This window comes from Talpa occidentalis, unplaced genomic scaffold (assembly GCF_014898055.3).
Source record: "Talpa occidentalis isolate TD23 unplaced genomic scaffold, MPIMG_talOcc4v2.1 talOcc4.13, whole genome shotgun sequence".
NCBI classification, from domain to species: domain Eukaryota; kingdom Metazoa; phylum Chordata; class Mammalia; order Eulipotyphla; family Talpidae; genus Talpa; species Talpa occidentalis.
The window spans coordinates 8,239,462-8,254,265 of record NW_023601322.1 but is presented as its reverse complement, the minus strand read 5'-3'; the positions used below and the strand labels follow the sequence as shown (position 1 = coordinate 8,254,265).

General features: G+C 40.5%; 1 protein-coding gene across 1 annotated transcript; it reads left to right on the top strand.

The window, feature by feature from the left end:
- Positions 1 to 861: 861 nt before the first annotated feature.
- SERPINB10 (serpin family B member 10) lies at positions 862 to 13,733 on the top strand. Its single transcript, XM_037509690.2, has 7 exons — positions 862 to 1,029; positions 3,138 to 3,203; positions 3,742 to 3,879; positions 5,644 to 5,761; positions 8,996 to 9,138; positions 12,273 to 12,428; positions 13,216 to 13,733. The coding sequence occupies exons 1-7, from the start codon at positions 862 to 864 to the stop codon at positions 13,618 to 13,620; spliced, it is 1,194 nt and encodes a 397-aa protein (XP_037365587.1). The 3' UTR covers positions 13,621 to 13,733.
- Positions 13,734 to 14,804: the final 1,071 nt, after the last annotated feature.

Below are 14,804 nucleotides of genomic sequence, written 5' to 3'. Positions count from 1 at the left end.
TAACAATGGCATTTAAGCAAGTAATCAACAAGTATTTAATAAATATCCGATTTTGTCAAAAGTCCTGAGGTAGGTGTGTTGGATGTGCCAAGCTGTACAAGGCAATTTTTCTCTCAAGGAACTGACCCTGGAATTGGAGAGAGACACATGAAAACACAAGTACCAGTGCGATGTGTCAAGCAAGTGACACAAGCTATGTTACGAGACTTTGGTAGCATGTATGCTTTTGTAGACCCAAAAGGTCAGGAAGGGCTTCAAGGAAAAGAGGAACTTGAAGAGGTGGGATTTCAATAGAACCAAGGGGGATAAAGGAATTCCAGGAACCACAAAGAGCATACAGCTAAGTAGGAAAAAATAAGGTTTAAAATGATAAAAACAGGGATGAAGATAAGTGAGAAAATGTGCACTGTTGAAAAGATGTACATTTATTTCTCATTTACTGTGTAAAGTCAGCAGGCCTGTGGCTTTTTGAGAAGAAATCCTGGGCAGAGAACTCACTGACTGGGATCCTGTGTTCCCTGGTGAGACTTAGCACTCAAACTGGAGGACTGTGAACTTCAGTTTTCTGCTATGTAAAATAATAATGTTGGAGGGAGTCCTGAAGTCCATTCAGCTCATACAAATATATCTACACATACAATGAGTTTACATATATGGAAAGATGGGTATATATCTATACATATGGACACACCACTATATACAGATATGTAATTATATTGGATATAATACATTTTTTGTCAGTTAAATAAAGTATGACTTAAAACAGATAATTGTGTAAGCTAATACATGCTTTTACAAGCATGAAGTAAATGGAAAGAGTTATTAACGTGCTCTCTGTTTCATTTTCCTTAGGATCCCTCAATGGACTCTCTAGCAAAATCAATCAACCAATTTGCCTTAGAGTTTAGCAAAAAGCTTGCTGAATCTGACAAGGGTAAAAATATCTTCTTTTCTCCCTGGAGCATCTCCACTGCCTTGGCCATGGTATACTTTGGCACCAGAGGGACTACGGCCTCCCAGATGGCACAGGTGAGTGGGAAGGGCAGTCATTCTCTCTCTGCCTTCAGATGAAGTGCTTTCTTTGCTTTTCATATTTATTTTTCTTCTGAAACCCAAGTAATCTCTATTTTTGCAACCATCACCTCCAAAACAAAAGAGAAACTTAAAATTTTTTTCTAGACCATACAAAGGAATCTGGAAAAGAGAACCCATTTGAAAACTGCTCCTAGAAATGCCAGTTAAGAATTTGTGTTCTCTGGCACAGTCAAATGGAGAGATAATTAACTTGTCGAGTTTGGTTCCACACAAAAAATAACTTTATTTTGATTATTAAAAAATTTCAAGAAGTTAATGACTCAAATTTTAAATAATAAAAGCAGTCAGCATCTCTCTCAGAGGATATTCATTTTTAAATATATTAATTTTTTAATTTTTTTTACATCAATGTTCATTTTTAAACAGTATTTGCTTCCCCCCACTGCCTCAGGTGTAGTACCCATAGAGTTTCCTTCACCTCTCAGGGGATATTCTTGAAGACACAAGAAACATCAAGTGAATTCTGTTTCCTGTGCATTTTGGGGCTCTTTTTTTGTTCAGTCTCTGAATAAATTTGAAGAATCCATCAGAGCATAAAAAGAGCAAAATAATATTATTGTATAAGAAAATATTGATTTGTTGTAAGCATCCCCAAAATGCAGTATGTGTAATAAATACAAATAAAAATAAGATAAATAAAATAAGATATACAATAAAATAACCATGTATATATGTGCAAGTGTAATTATATAAATACACTTTTTTTTAAAAAAAATTAAAAAACTCTAAAAAACTGAAAAGAGCAAATTGTTCAGCCAATGTAAGTTCAGGTGACAGAATTTCTACCCAAGTGGGTACTCTGTACACCAAGTGTGAAAATGGGGCCATTCAGTAGTTTTGAGTCAGACAGACAGAATATCTGTTCTGTTGGTTTGAACCTAGGAGATCACCCTTATTCTTGTAATTCACAAGGTATCCTGTGGTTAAAAACAAAATCCAATTCACAACTAGTGAAAAACAGTTAATGACGAAAAGACTTAACCATGAATGTGACAGACTTTATTCAAGAAGTTTCCTGATTTGGGTCCATTTCATAGAAATACTGCCAGGTGTTGTTTGCTCTCGTTTTATTAAATGTTCTTTAAATATTCATGGTTTCAGTTTGTAATTCCACAAACGGCTACAAACCCTTTTTATGGTAAGTGGCTCCCGGCTGTCCCATGGTCAGGGCGGCCTTTGGTAAACTATCATGCTCCTCATTGTGAGCTGAGACCCGGGTCTGGAGATGGCTTTAATATCTTGCTTTTGGCTGTTGCATAACTCAGGAAACAGAGCTGCCCACATCCTTCCTGTGAACTTGCATGTGGGCACAGAGAACATGTCAGCAGATGTCAAGCGGGGTAGACAGTGAGAGCTGAAGCACTTCCCAAGCAAAAATAACTCCAGTCCTGATTTTCCAGCTAACTGGGGCCACAGTGGCTTTTGCCTCAATTGTCCAAATGACACTCTCCATTGAACACCTGGCTCTCCTTCCATGTCAACAGTACGCAGAAATGAAACATGGAAAATATAAGCTTCTCTCTTCTCTGATGGTGGAGTGCCCAGTGCAGACCCTGCCTCCATCCTTAGACTCAAGGGCTTCCTTAGTGGGTCACCAGAGCCAGCATTTACTCCTCTGCCCAGTGCAGCCTTTGGCACATCTGAGAGGAGAGCAGGGGAGGGTGCCCAGAGACCAGAGAACAAGGAAACTGGAGAGAGAGCAAGAAACAAAATAACGCCACCTTGTGATTTCACAGTTGATGTCAAGCAGTGCTATCCTGCCCATATCCGGGTTTCTAAGTATATGGCCAACATCATCGTAAACATCCCACAAAAAGTGTTAAAATAAAGAGACTAACAACTTAAATTAGACTTTTAACAATCTATTTAAAAGCAGCTCTTGACTTACTGCATTAACTCAGCTGACTCACCGGAGCCCTCTTGGTAACTCATTGCATGTTCTGCAGCTTTAGGAAGGATTGACTTGTGTTAGTGGGTGTATGTTTGGGATGATCATCTGTCTGCAATTTATCTCTCATGATTTTTTTTTACTGAAATTACAGGTGCTTCAATTTAGCAGAGACCAGGACACCAAGACCGGTCCTGACAGTGAAAAGAAAAGGAAAATGGTATGTCTTACTTTTAATATCCATCTGGCGATTAAGGAGAAAGCACATTTAGTACATGCATTTTAGTGGTTGATTTAAGCAAACTTTAATGGGTGCTTTATCTGAGAAACGCATTAAAATCATGGAAACACTTCAAAATACAAATACTTTTTTTTTTAAATACAAATACTTTTTGGAAGGGCCATCTTCTTACCCTTTATGCTTCCCTCTTTTTTTCTTGCCTTTCAAAACTGCTCCAGTTTCAAAGTTGTATTTGCCTTTGCAAAATAAACATGAAGGAAAAAAATACCCTCAGTAACTTAACTTTTTGCATTCATAACATAAAGAAGATGTTTGATGTGTCTTTGACTCAAGTATAGTTCTTGCTCAGAATATACAAAATCATTTCATTTAGCTACAGGTTGTGTGTGTGTGTGTGTGTGTGTGTATGAGAGAGAGAAAGAGAGCGAGAGAGCACATGTGTGTGTCAATATTTGCTGAAAAAAGTATATATAACTCTTGATCAACATTTTTTTGACTAATCCTTTTTCTTTTCAAGGAATTCAGCTCAGGCAAGGCTGATGAAATACACTCTGATTTCCAGAAACTTATCTCAGAAATCAACAATTCCAGCAATGCCAACATACTTAAAACAGCCAATGGGATATACGGGGAGAAAAGTTACCCATTTCACAATGTGAGTGCAAACGTGTTATTTTAAGGGAAAAGGATGAGTCACATGAGCCCAATCAATAGCCTCTTTGTATATTTCTCTAGGAACAACAGGGAACTTTATGTGGTCACCCCTTCCGGTAAATCATCATGTAGACCAGACAATCAGTGTCTTCTTGAAAAGGAAAATGGGTCTCAACTCGGGTGTAGTGATCTGATCCTTATCCAGAACAAAAGGGTTCACCTCAGCAATCGCCTACGAGCACACACAGAATTTATGTAATCCTCGGGCCAGCCTGTGTTCACAGGACATGGAACCACAGTTGGAGAGAAGCTCAGTAGGGGAATTCCTGAGGAGCAGAGGGGGTGTTGGCCACAGGGTGTGACCGGACACTGCTGAAGCGTGACGCTGACTTTGGGCTTGGACAAGTCCCTTCACATCATGACTTAGAGGGGTTAGGAAAGGCTCTTCAAGCTTCTCCCTCCTCTGATGGTGGAGTGCCCAGTGCAGACCCTGCCTCTGTCCTCAGACTCAAGGGCTTCCTTAGTGGGTCACCAGAGCCAGCATTTACTCCTCTGCCCAGCACATCCTTTGGCACATCTCAGAGGAGAGCAGGGGAGGGTGCCCAGCAACCAGAGAGCAAGGAAACTGGAGAGATAGCAAGAGACAAGATAACGCCATCTTGTGATTTCACAGTTGATGTCAAGCAGTGCTATCCTGCCCATATGTGGGGAATTTTGGGAGGTCAGGAAATGGGCTTTGTTATTACTAAAAGCAGAAAAGCCACAAGAAGTCTTAAAGACATTTTTAACACTGAAAGTCTTACAAATTCTATCTGATTCAAAAGATGCAGAGCTGTTGAGCTGGGTGGGCACCTGGGAATGAGGACACAGGGATATTCAGTGACACATTTAAAAAATGTCCAGAAGCCCTGGATGTGCTCAGAGAGGTCAATCAGAGCCCATCATCAAACAGTGTCTGGTGTGCCCTGAGGCCTTCAGTTTTGACTAGATTATACATTCTACAGAACTTTGAATTCCTATCTTCAATCTTCCTTCCGCTGCCTGGAAGCTGAATTGATTCACCACTTTATAAACACACACATTTCCTGCAACACGTGAGCAAGCCACAGGAGCACCACAGCTGTCCTGGGGAATTAATTATGTTCCCAAGGGCTGTGTCCCCATAACCTCGGCTATGGTCCACTTAGGACAACTGCTGGGGAGACCATCAAGGGCTGGAAGAAGGAGGCCCAGATTTCCCCTTCAGAATGCCCAATGAAACCTTAGACCACGCTTCCACACCAACTTCCACAGTAGTATAGAGTTGCTTTGTTTTGTTTTGTCTTTGCTCAGTGACCCTGCCTGGGTCTGGGGTTACGTAGAGTCCATGGCCTCACTTCGGTGCCAAGTACATCTCCCACTGCCTCTCAGCACCCCAGTCCCTCGTGGATGCTGAGAGGGCTCTCCCTTTTCATGCAGCCCAGTTTCCCAGGAGTGGATACAGGTAGGAAGGGCTGTGGAAGCTCCGGGACTGTGGGAAGCAGATTTCCCTTCCACATGTAGAGTTCTGGGTGGCTTGTCAGCGCCCAGCTAAGTTTAAAGGGGGAAATGTTTAGTTTTTGATCAAGGTTGGAGATTGGAGAGAGAGAAGAGAGAAATGAGTTGGGAGCTTGCAATTGTCTCTCTGGTTTTTTTTTTTTTTTTTCAAATAATCTAAATAGACTTGATTTCTATTTTGGAGATATGGATTAACTCTACAAAAGTAAACTTTGCCTGTATCTTCCAGAAATATTTAGAAGACATGAAAACATACTTTGGTGCAGAACCACAATCTGTTAACTTTGTAGAAGATTCTGACCAAATCAGAAAGGACATCAACTCTTGGGTTGAGAGTCAGACCCAGGGTAAGCTTTCTCCAAGTATCATTTCATGATTTTGAATCCGTGTTAGCATACGTTTTATATATTTCTTAAATAGAACTATTATACATTTGGAATATTCGCATTTCTGCCTATGCATGTTTATTATTTTTAAATGTACATCTCTCTCAACAAGTCTTATCTAACATGTATGTCAAACCACCTACTAGTTTGCCTAGTAGACAAGAAAACAATCATATCCAGAATTCCCAAGAGGAGTCCACTGATAAAAAGCAGGAAAATGTATAAAGGATATAAGAAATACTGCTGCATTTGTGGTTTTCAGAGAAAACTAGCTACTAATTAATAACAAAACTGAAAACTTCAACATTCTAGGTGATCTGAAGTATTTTTCAAAGTAAGATCATGTGTATAAACCAGCAGCCATTGATGACCGAAGTGAAGTTTCTGAAGTTAAGGGGGTGGGGGGCGCGGTGGGAAAAGGATCAAGGGAGAAAAATGACCTGTTCGAGCCCAGACTTCACATGCTTGTATTTTCTTCTGTCTCGCATAAATTTAAGGGGGGAGCAGGAAGAGGTGGGAGGTGATCTGATGACAGTTCCAGAAGCATCTTGTTATCGTGTGGTGATGGTGATGGTGGGTGACCTTCCCCCCTAACCTGGCTCTGTGGTGTTGTGGTGCCATGAACAGTCCCCCATCCTGAAACACTGGCATGAATAGCTTTGCCACTGAAGAAATGAGGGCTTCTAATTTCTCCCTCAAGTCTCCTAAGTAGGAGAGGGAAATGCTGGGGCTTGTCAGCAAGGGTTCTGCATATTTGATGCACTCACCCCCAACCTCCCTCCCACCTACATGTGAGCCCAAACTTTCCCTCAAACCCAAAAGTGCTGGCTAAGCTTAGAAGTTCATGCTGAACTTGCACCCTATTCTCCCACATCTGTCTTTATTTTTATTGGAAAATCAAAAAGCAAGACGATGAGAACATATATTAGTTCAGGCACAGGCTAGGCTGCTATAACAAAGAGAACTAAAGTTTGGTGACTGAATACCAAGATAGAAATGGCTCTTTCTCTCCCAGAGTAGTGCAAACATAGGTCAGTGTCTTGTCCCACTAGGATGTCCAAAGGTCCAGGCGAGGAGGTCAAGTCCACCCCTCTCAAGTCATGGCTGTCATCTCTGCATCTGAGATGATTCTTGAAATTGTCACTTAACGTCAACAGGAAATGGGGAAAAGAAAGCCCAGGGAAAGTGTTTTGATTTAAAAGGAAGTTTCCCACCTCCATTCCACGCCAACTCAACTGGTCCAAACTGGGTTATGTGGCACACTTCCTGCTAGGGAGACAGCTTGTCCAGATTTATCTGAGACTTTTATGGTTTTATCTCCTAACTTCCTCTCAGTCCTAGGCAACTGGGAAGGTTGGTCATGAGAGTTGCTGCAATAAATTTCTGTGAAATACAAATTTTAGCTCTTTTTCTGAAGCTTTAGAACAAGCTTTCTCCCAGACAGTCATAGGGTCTGCCAGCTCATACATGATGCTCACAGCCAAGTTTCACTGATAAGGAATCAGTCATATGTTGCCATTTTTTTGTCCCAGTTTGTCTATATAGACTACAAATGTCTTACAAGTGGGGGGCCGTAGAGTCTGTCTCCATGTTTGTAATTTCAGAATCTATCACATGCTTGCACAGTGGGTATTGCAGTGTCACATTAACATGTGTCCAGTAGGATTTACCCTTAGTGTGGAGAAGCGAGGTCTTCCTCTTTCCTGAACACCAAGGGCCTTGCAATGAACCAGCCAATAGGTGGCGCTTTAGCTTCTAAGAAAACAAATTTTCACTGCAGTCAAATTTGCTGTGTGTTCCTTTGAAGTTGTATTTTTGATAGATTTGGTACATACTTTGTAAGATAAATTTTATATTTAATGTCCTAACAATTATGGGCTCAAGCAGCTAAATTTCTTGAAAGCCAATGAACCGAGAGAACAATGCAATATTATTAAAATTAACTGACTGTTAACCAACTTGAGATAAATCTGTGCAAACCTCAAGCCTCAATGGGGTCTGTTTGCACCCCCAACTCTATCAGCGATGGAGTGTTTAACAGTGACACAGAGCTCTAAACAAGGAAACTTTTGTACAAAGAAGATATTTAAAGTGACACAGAAGACTTCCCCATGTTGAGTCATCAAATTAATTAAAAATTATATTCAATATACATCTATATTAAGTTTAATGTAAATTAATTTTAGTAAGCTAGTAAAGCCAATTCTTAAGTACCTTGGAAAGTTTGGACATCACCATTTAAAACCAAATGTAAATGCAGTGTTTAAAACCTTTCAGATTTTAGTCTTCCTTTTGACCTTGCCTTACTTCTGCAGATTTTCTACCAGCTCATGAACTTGCTCCAGCTGTATTCACTCTGCTGTCCTGGCCATTTAATTAAGTTTTACTTCAACAATTATGTATTTTCTACTTTGCAATTATTTTTCCTCTTCAAGCTTCATGGTTGTTGGTTATTTCTTTTTTTCAGGAGTGGAACTCTACCAAGTCTCTCCAGATTTATAAATCTCACTTGTGTTATGTCTTTGTTTTGCTGTTGAGTGCTGTTTCCTCATTTCACTTGTTGAGTTTGGTGCTTCTCTGTCATGTGGTTGATCTTAATTTTTACTCGTGTTGGTTTTCTGCTTATCTTTTTATGTAAATATGTTTCTCATCAGACTTTTGATCTCTAATTTTTGTAGCCATGGATGATCTCATGCTGAAAATACTCTATTTCCAAATAAGACCACATTTATAGGACCTGAGAGTTAGGACTTAATATATCTTTTTTAGGGTGACACAATCCAATCCATATAGAGGTAGTTTTAGAAAAATGTACAACTTGAATATCTTGAGAAAACATCAGATAAATCTTAACTGAGAATTTGAGGGATAACCACAGATATTTTCAAAAGTGTCAAAGTTATAAAAGATGGATAATGAGAAACTATCTCAGATTAAAGGGGACTGAGGAAATGACAAATAAAAGTAACATGAGATTTTGATTTCTGGTCCAGAAAAAGGACTTCATTGGAGTTACAGGTGAAATTTAAATAGGATCTGTTAATAGTAGACTGTCAATGCTAACTCCTGGTTTGGATGATTGGTGGATAGAAGATGTAATCATAAAACAATATTTCGTAATTATCATTTTCCTAAGTGTTGTATATCACCAGGATGTAACTATACCATCTGAAACCTGCACTTTTGCTCTTGTAGGTAAAATCCAGAACCTTTTACCTGAAGATGCTGTGGATGCTGCAACCAGAATGATTCTGGTGAATGCCCTGTACTTTAAAGGAATCTGGGAATATCCATTCTTAGCCCAAGACACTACAGAAAAACCTTTCAGAATAAACAAGGTAGGAACCTGTTAATAATCATCAGGAATTTTACATGGCATTGTGAAGATTCTATTTTAAATTCCATCTTCTTTCTGGAGACACTATCTTATAACCAGTGACTCTGACTAGGGCAGGGATGGCTGAGCTGTAGCTTCCCAGTTGTATCCCACCTGGAAATTCCTCTTTCATCATTTTTCTCTGAAATGACTACATTTATTGAGCTTATCACTCAGTCCTTGTCACATCTGTAGAGAAGGTAAGGCAGTAACCACATTTACTCAGTGCCCAGGTGATCAATACAGTGTGGCTGAGTGACTGGAGCCCAACCTGAGCCAGCCGTCGCCAGAACCATAACCCAAAGCTCATCACTTCTCTGTTCTTCTTTTACTTTTACTAAACCAGAACTCTCGCTGCCAAACTCTTATCCTTCCATAAGTAACAGAAATAAAAATATAAACTCTCAGTTCTTTCCTGAAGGTTTCTCTGTGTGTTAGGATACAACATACTTGTCTTTGAAGTTGGAACCCACTACAGCAAAGAGCAGATCATGTAGGGAGACAGATACACCCACAGAGCTCCAGGACTGGGCTGTGGCTGGGTTTGGGGATGAAAATGGAATCAAAGACTCCAATGTTGTCAGGATCATTCTCAGTCTCCACCACTATTTCTCCATCATTCCCTCCCCGACTGAAGTTTAACTTTCTCGGCTTCCCAGTCCTACTGGCAGGACACAGCTACCCGCAACACCTCCTCATGCCAGAGCCCGGCTGACAGTCTCATGCCAGAGCCCAGGACAGGAGTTGATTGACCAACATTTATTAAGGCTGCTTAGGCACGGGGTGGGACAGCTCATCCAAACAGAGCTGCCTGCCAGGAACCTATTGCAAGAGTCATGTGGAAATTGCAATAGGAAGTTTGCAATCTGTGGAGTAAAGATGGGGAAAAGGCCCCAACATACAATCTACTAGGCTAATACCAGGCCTAGTACACGCACCAGGAATTCTCAGCTGCAAGTGATAGAAAGCACATTCCAACCCAGTTCCATATGAAACAAGTTATACTGGCATTAGCTTATGCAACTGAGAGGGACTGGGAAATCTGGCAGTAGGGTCACTAGAGTATCACTACAGAACCTTAGTTCCCTCCCTGCGTTTGTCTCTCTCCTCTCTGGAGGTTGCCTTCATTCTCTGATATACTGAGGATGGACTTTTCCCACAAGACCAGGGGCTGCGACTGCCTTCATTCAGCCTTCTCGCTCATAACCCTAGTAGGCAGAGTCTGCTCTTAACTCAAAGCACTTACAGAAAACTCCTGAAGACACTGGTTGGTTCATTCATGTTGACGTTGGCAGCAGCATGGCATTGAGATTGACCTCTAGAATGGATAAACAACGAGCGTACAATATCGGCAACAGGGATTTGGTTTTGTTTCACCATTGGTTTTAGTAAAAATAGACTTTATCTTTTAGGGCATTTTTGGGTTTTCAGCAAAGTTGAAAGAATAAATAATTCCCATATACCACTTCTGCTCACCCGCCTCTCCCCTATTAGTAACATCTTGCTTTAGTGTGGCATGCCTGTAATACTTCATGGGTCAGTATTGATGCATTATTATTAAAGAAAGTCCATAGATTGCACTATTGCACTCTCTGTGCTGTACATTTTGTGAGGTTTGACATCCTCAGCATGCTAAGGAGGTCCTGGCCTCCACCTATTCATCCCTCCTACCCAATCTCCTAGAAACCATGGTTTTTTATTTTTTTTTTACTATGTCTATAGCTTTGCCTTTTCCAGAATGTCACAAATTGGAATAACATAGCATATAGCCTCTTTTTGGAGTAGCTTCTTGTATTGGGGGTTCTCCCAAGTCCATTTGGGTGACTCCATGGCTTATTTCATTGATGGCTGAACAATCTTCTGTTGTAAGGATGTAGCAGTTTTTTTATTCTTTAACCGGAGATGGGGACATCTTGCTTGCTTCCAGTTTGGGGTAATTATGAGTAAAACTGTTATAAACCTTTGTGCACAAGATTTTTCATGACTTAAGTTTTTAACTAATTTTGGCAAATTCACTGGGGTGCAGTTGCTGGATCACATGGGAAGACTGTGTCTAGCTTGATAAGAAACTGCGAACTGCCTCTCAAAGTGAGACTGCAAGTCCCTTTTGCATTCACACTGGCAGGCAATGACAACTCCAACCTTCACCCACAGTTTGCCCGGTCAGTGTTTTGGATTCATAATTATTATAATAGGTAGGTGGTGTCCTCATTGCTTTAACGTGTAATTTCCTGATGACATGTGATCGACAATTCTGTCATTGACTATTTGTCTTCTTTTAGGGAGGTGTTGGTTCAAATCTTTTGCCTATTTTTAAAATAGGGTTGTTTATTATTGTTGAGTTTTGAGTTCTCTGTAACTTTCGGATGCCAATCCTTTACCTGATATGTACTTGGAAAATATTATCTGCTAGTCTATTGCTTGTCTTTTCATTCTCTTAGTGTATTTCAGCTTTATGACTTTAAAATATTTTTTTATGATTTATTTATTTATACAAGAACTGGGGTACAGGCGAGATGCACAGGAAGGTGAGAGGATTCACCAGAGACAGAGTGGGGAACAGAACAGGCAGACTGATGAAATACACTGCTGAGGGGAGCAGCAGGTGAGACAGGAGAGGTCTGCCACATCATGTGGGATTCTCGCCGGCTGCTAGGGATCGAACCCACGCTGCAGAGGCCACGGACAGCTTCACAGTGTGGTACTCAACCGCTGCGCCACCAGGGAGGCCCTATGACTCTAAAATATTTTCTCAAATACTGTCATGTGAAACACACCCTACTCAGTTTCTTAACTGAATAAAAGACATCTGTGTGGTTTACATAAGAGTATATATCTCTTTTATGTAGTTAGTGGAACCCAGCTTGCTGTGAATTACAGAGGTTGTCACAATAGTGTGAGAAAAGAAACTCCCACATTGTGTATTGATATTGTTATCCTGTGTAACACCTGCCCCCAGAAAGCATGGGCCACGTCACTTACTCAGTAGTTAGCAGAGGACTGCTGGTATTGCCAGCGCCCCCAACTAATGGGAAGTGATGCTGAAAAAGAAAGGTTTGGGAACATCTCAGTGATTTCACAGCTTATTTTCTACAGACTACAAGCAAACCTGTGCAAATGATGTCGATGAAGAAAAAACTTCAAGTGTTTCACATCGAAAAGCCGAAAGCCACAGGCCTTCAACTCTACTATGAGAACCAAGACTTCAGCCTGTTCGTCCTCCTGCCGGAAGACTTTGGTGGGCTGGAGCAGGTAAACACATTGGCCTGGGTGATGTGAAGATGGTTCTGGTGTTTACCTCTCCTGGGAGAAATACAAGGTCTTGTCCTGTTGTTTAGTTCCCATAGAGGAAGGCGAACCACATACCTGCTCACAGGTGTCTCTCCTTTACATACAACTCTGCAAGGCTGGTTTGCACGTCCTCAGAAAGCTGAATTCATGGATCGATACATCTGGGGGGTGAGGCTGCCCCAGCCACACATCAGCCATACGAGCAATAGAAGCAGGTGTTCTTTGGCAGTCTCAGCGTTGTGTGGACTCACCCCCAAACCTTTTAGTCAGTCTTCTCCTTCTGGCAAAACCTACCTGATTAGAGATTTATGTTTTTAATCACTAGCATTAATCTAACTTAGATACACATGTTTAAACATTAAACTGACTTCTAAAATGTGGTCTCCCATGTTTTTAAAACAAATGCTTTTTGTGCCTTGACATACAACTTGTTCTAGAGTGTCTGCTTTTCTGTAGACAATGTCTTAATGAATATTTACATTGATATATTTGCTGGTATAACTGATGTCTTGCATATTATTGAAGTACTTCCATTTTGAATCAAGGTCTAATTCCCTTAATCCCTGAGATTCTGATGGGTCAGCAGTGTGGAGGGTTCCACTGTGCAAAGAATTTCGAGCTGTGTCTGCTTTGTCACCTTTAGCATGGGAGTAGTCCCAGTTCAGCCCCGTGGTGCTAGAAGTCTTACCTGTATTTGCCACTCCACATTGAAGTTACTGACTCTTCTTTCTCGGTTCCATATCCGCAGCTGGAGAAGGACATCACCTACGAGAAACTGAGAGAGTGGAGCAGCGAAGACATGATGGAGGCATATGACGTCCGGCTGCACCTGCCCAAGTTCAAGCTGGAGGAGACTTACGATCTCAAGTCTATCCTGAGCAGCATGGGGATGAGCAATGCCTTTATCCAGGGCAAAGCTGATTTCTCAGGAATGTCTGGGGAGAGAAACCTATATCTGTCCAATGTTTTCCACAAGGCTTTTGTGGAAATAAATGAGCAAGGTACCGAGGCTGCAGCTGCCACTGGAAGCGAGGTGGGTTTCCGAATTAGACTCCCCTCCATTGAATTCAATGCAGACCACCCGTTCCTCTTTTTCATCAAGCACAACAAGACAGACAGCATTCTCTTCTTTGGGAGATTCAGCTCTCCCTAATCCCTGCATCTCACTCACCAACAAGGTAGAAAAAGGCACCATAAGATGGAAAATACACAATGAAAATAAAAACCGGTTGGTTCCCTGGATCTCTTCTCGTTTGAATATTAGCAAGAAAATCTGTACTTTAGAGATCTTATTAGATTTGCATAGCTAGACAGAATGGCAAGTTTTATTTTTACCACTAAACATTTTATCTTCATGTGACTTTTAGTTACATTTTAGAAATTTCATTGTTCAGCCACTTGCTTTCGATCCTTGCATGTCCTGCATCTGTGCCCCACTGCCACTTTCATTTCACACGCATCATCTCATGAAGAAAAATCTTTAGGATGGTGACAGATTAATAAGCAAGAATTTTTCCAAGAATTATCCTGATGGTTCATAAATTACCACTGTAAATTGAAATCCCCGATTGTTGCTGACTATTAAAAAAATACTTGTGTTGACATTAATGGAAAAACTTGTGAGGTACAAGTGAAATCTAGAGTTTATTTAAGAAATCTTGTTCGGCTTCTTAGTTTTAAAACATTTTACCAAGACAATGGTAGCTCTTAGCCTTAAGGGAAACTGTGTGGACTGTACCATCTTTACAACTTTTTGTGCATCTAAAATTATCCCAAAATAAAATTTTATCAGAATTAATTATTGTGCATAAAAGTTTAGGCATATTGGCATTACTGCCTTTAAAATCCTTATGAACTAGAGGACTAAATTTCTAATTTACGTACTGTTTGTTACAAGAAGATACTCTTAATAATACTAAATTGCCATAAAATTGGTGATGTTTTTCTAATTTTGTTTAAAAATGCTGAGCTGCCCCTCTGTGTCGCTAGTCTCATCAGCTGTTACTCCAAATGTCGGAACCGATAGTGTCCTTCTGGGCTGCTTTTTCCATGTGCACAAATAAAGTGAAAGACTGATCTGATAGTAAAAGGATAAAAACTAGTACAAGAATAAATGTTTTGTATCTCAAGTCTTGGTTTGGTCTTATAAGGTTAAAAAAAAATGATTTTCTGTTTCAAAGATTGGCAATTGCCCTGTGTGGTATTTTATCATATCTTCAAGAGAAATGGCTTGTATCCATAACACCTCACATTTAAGAAGCGATGGAGGAAGTCCCTGTAGCTGTGTTCCAGTAAGTTAAAAGTCCTTAAATGTTCTATATCATACCCACCAGCCAA

What these genes read in the sequence shown, in the direction of transcription:
- SERPINB10 (XM_037509690.2), top strand. Translation starts at nt 862, where the DNA reads ATGGACTCTCTAGCAAAATCAATCAACCAATTTGCCTTAGAGTTTAGC. An exon ending in CGGCCTCCCAGATGGCACAG is followed by an intron (nt 1,030 to 3,137) that starts GTGAGTGGGAAG and finishes CTGAAATTACAG; the next exon opens with GTGCTTCAATTTAGCAGAGA. An exon ending in AAAGTTACCCATTTCACAAT is followed by an intron (nt 3,880 to 5,643) that starts GTGAGTGCAAAC and finishes TGTATCTTCCAG; the next exon opens with AAATATTTAGAAGACATGAA.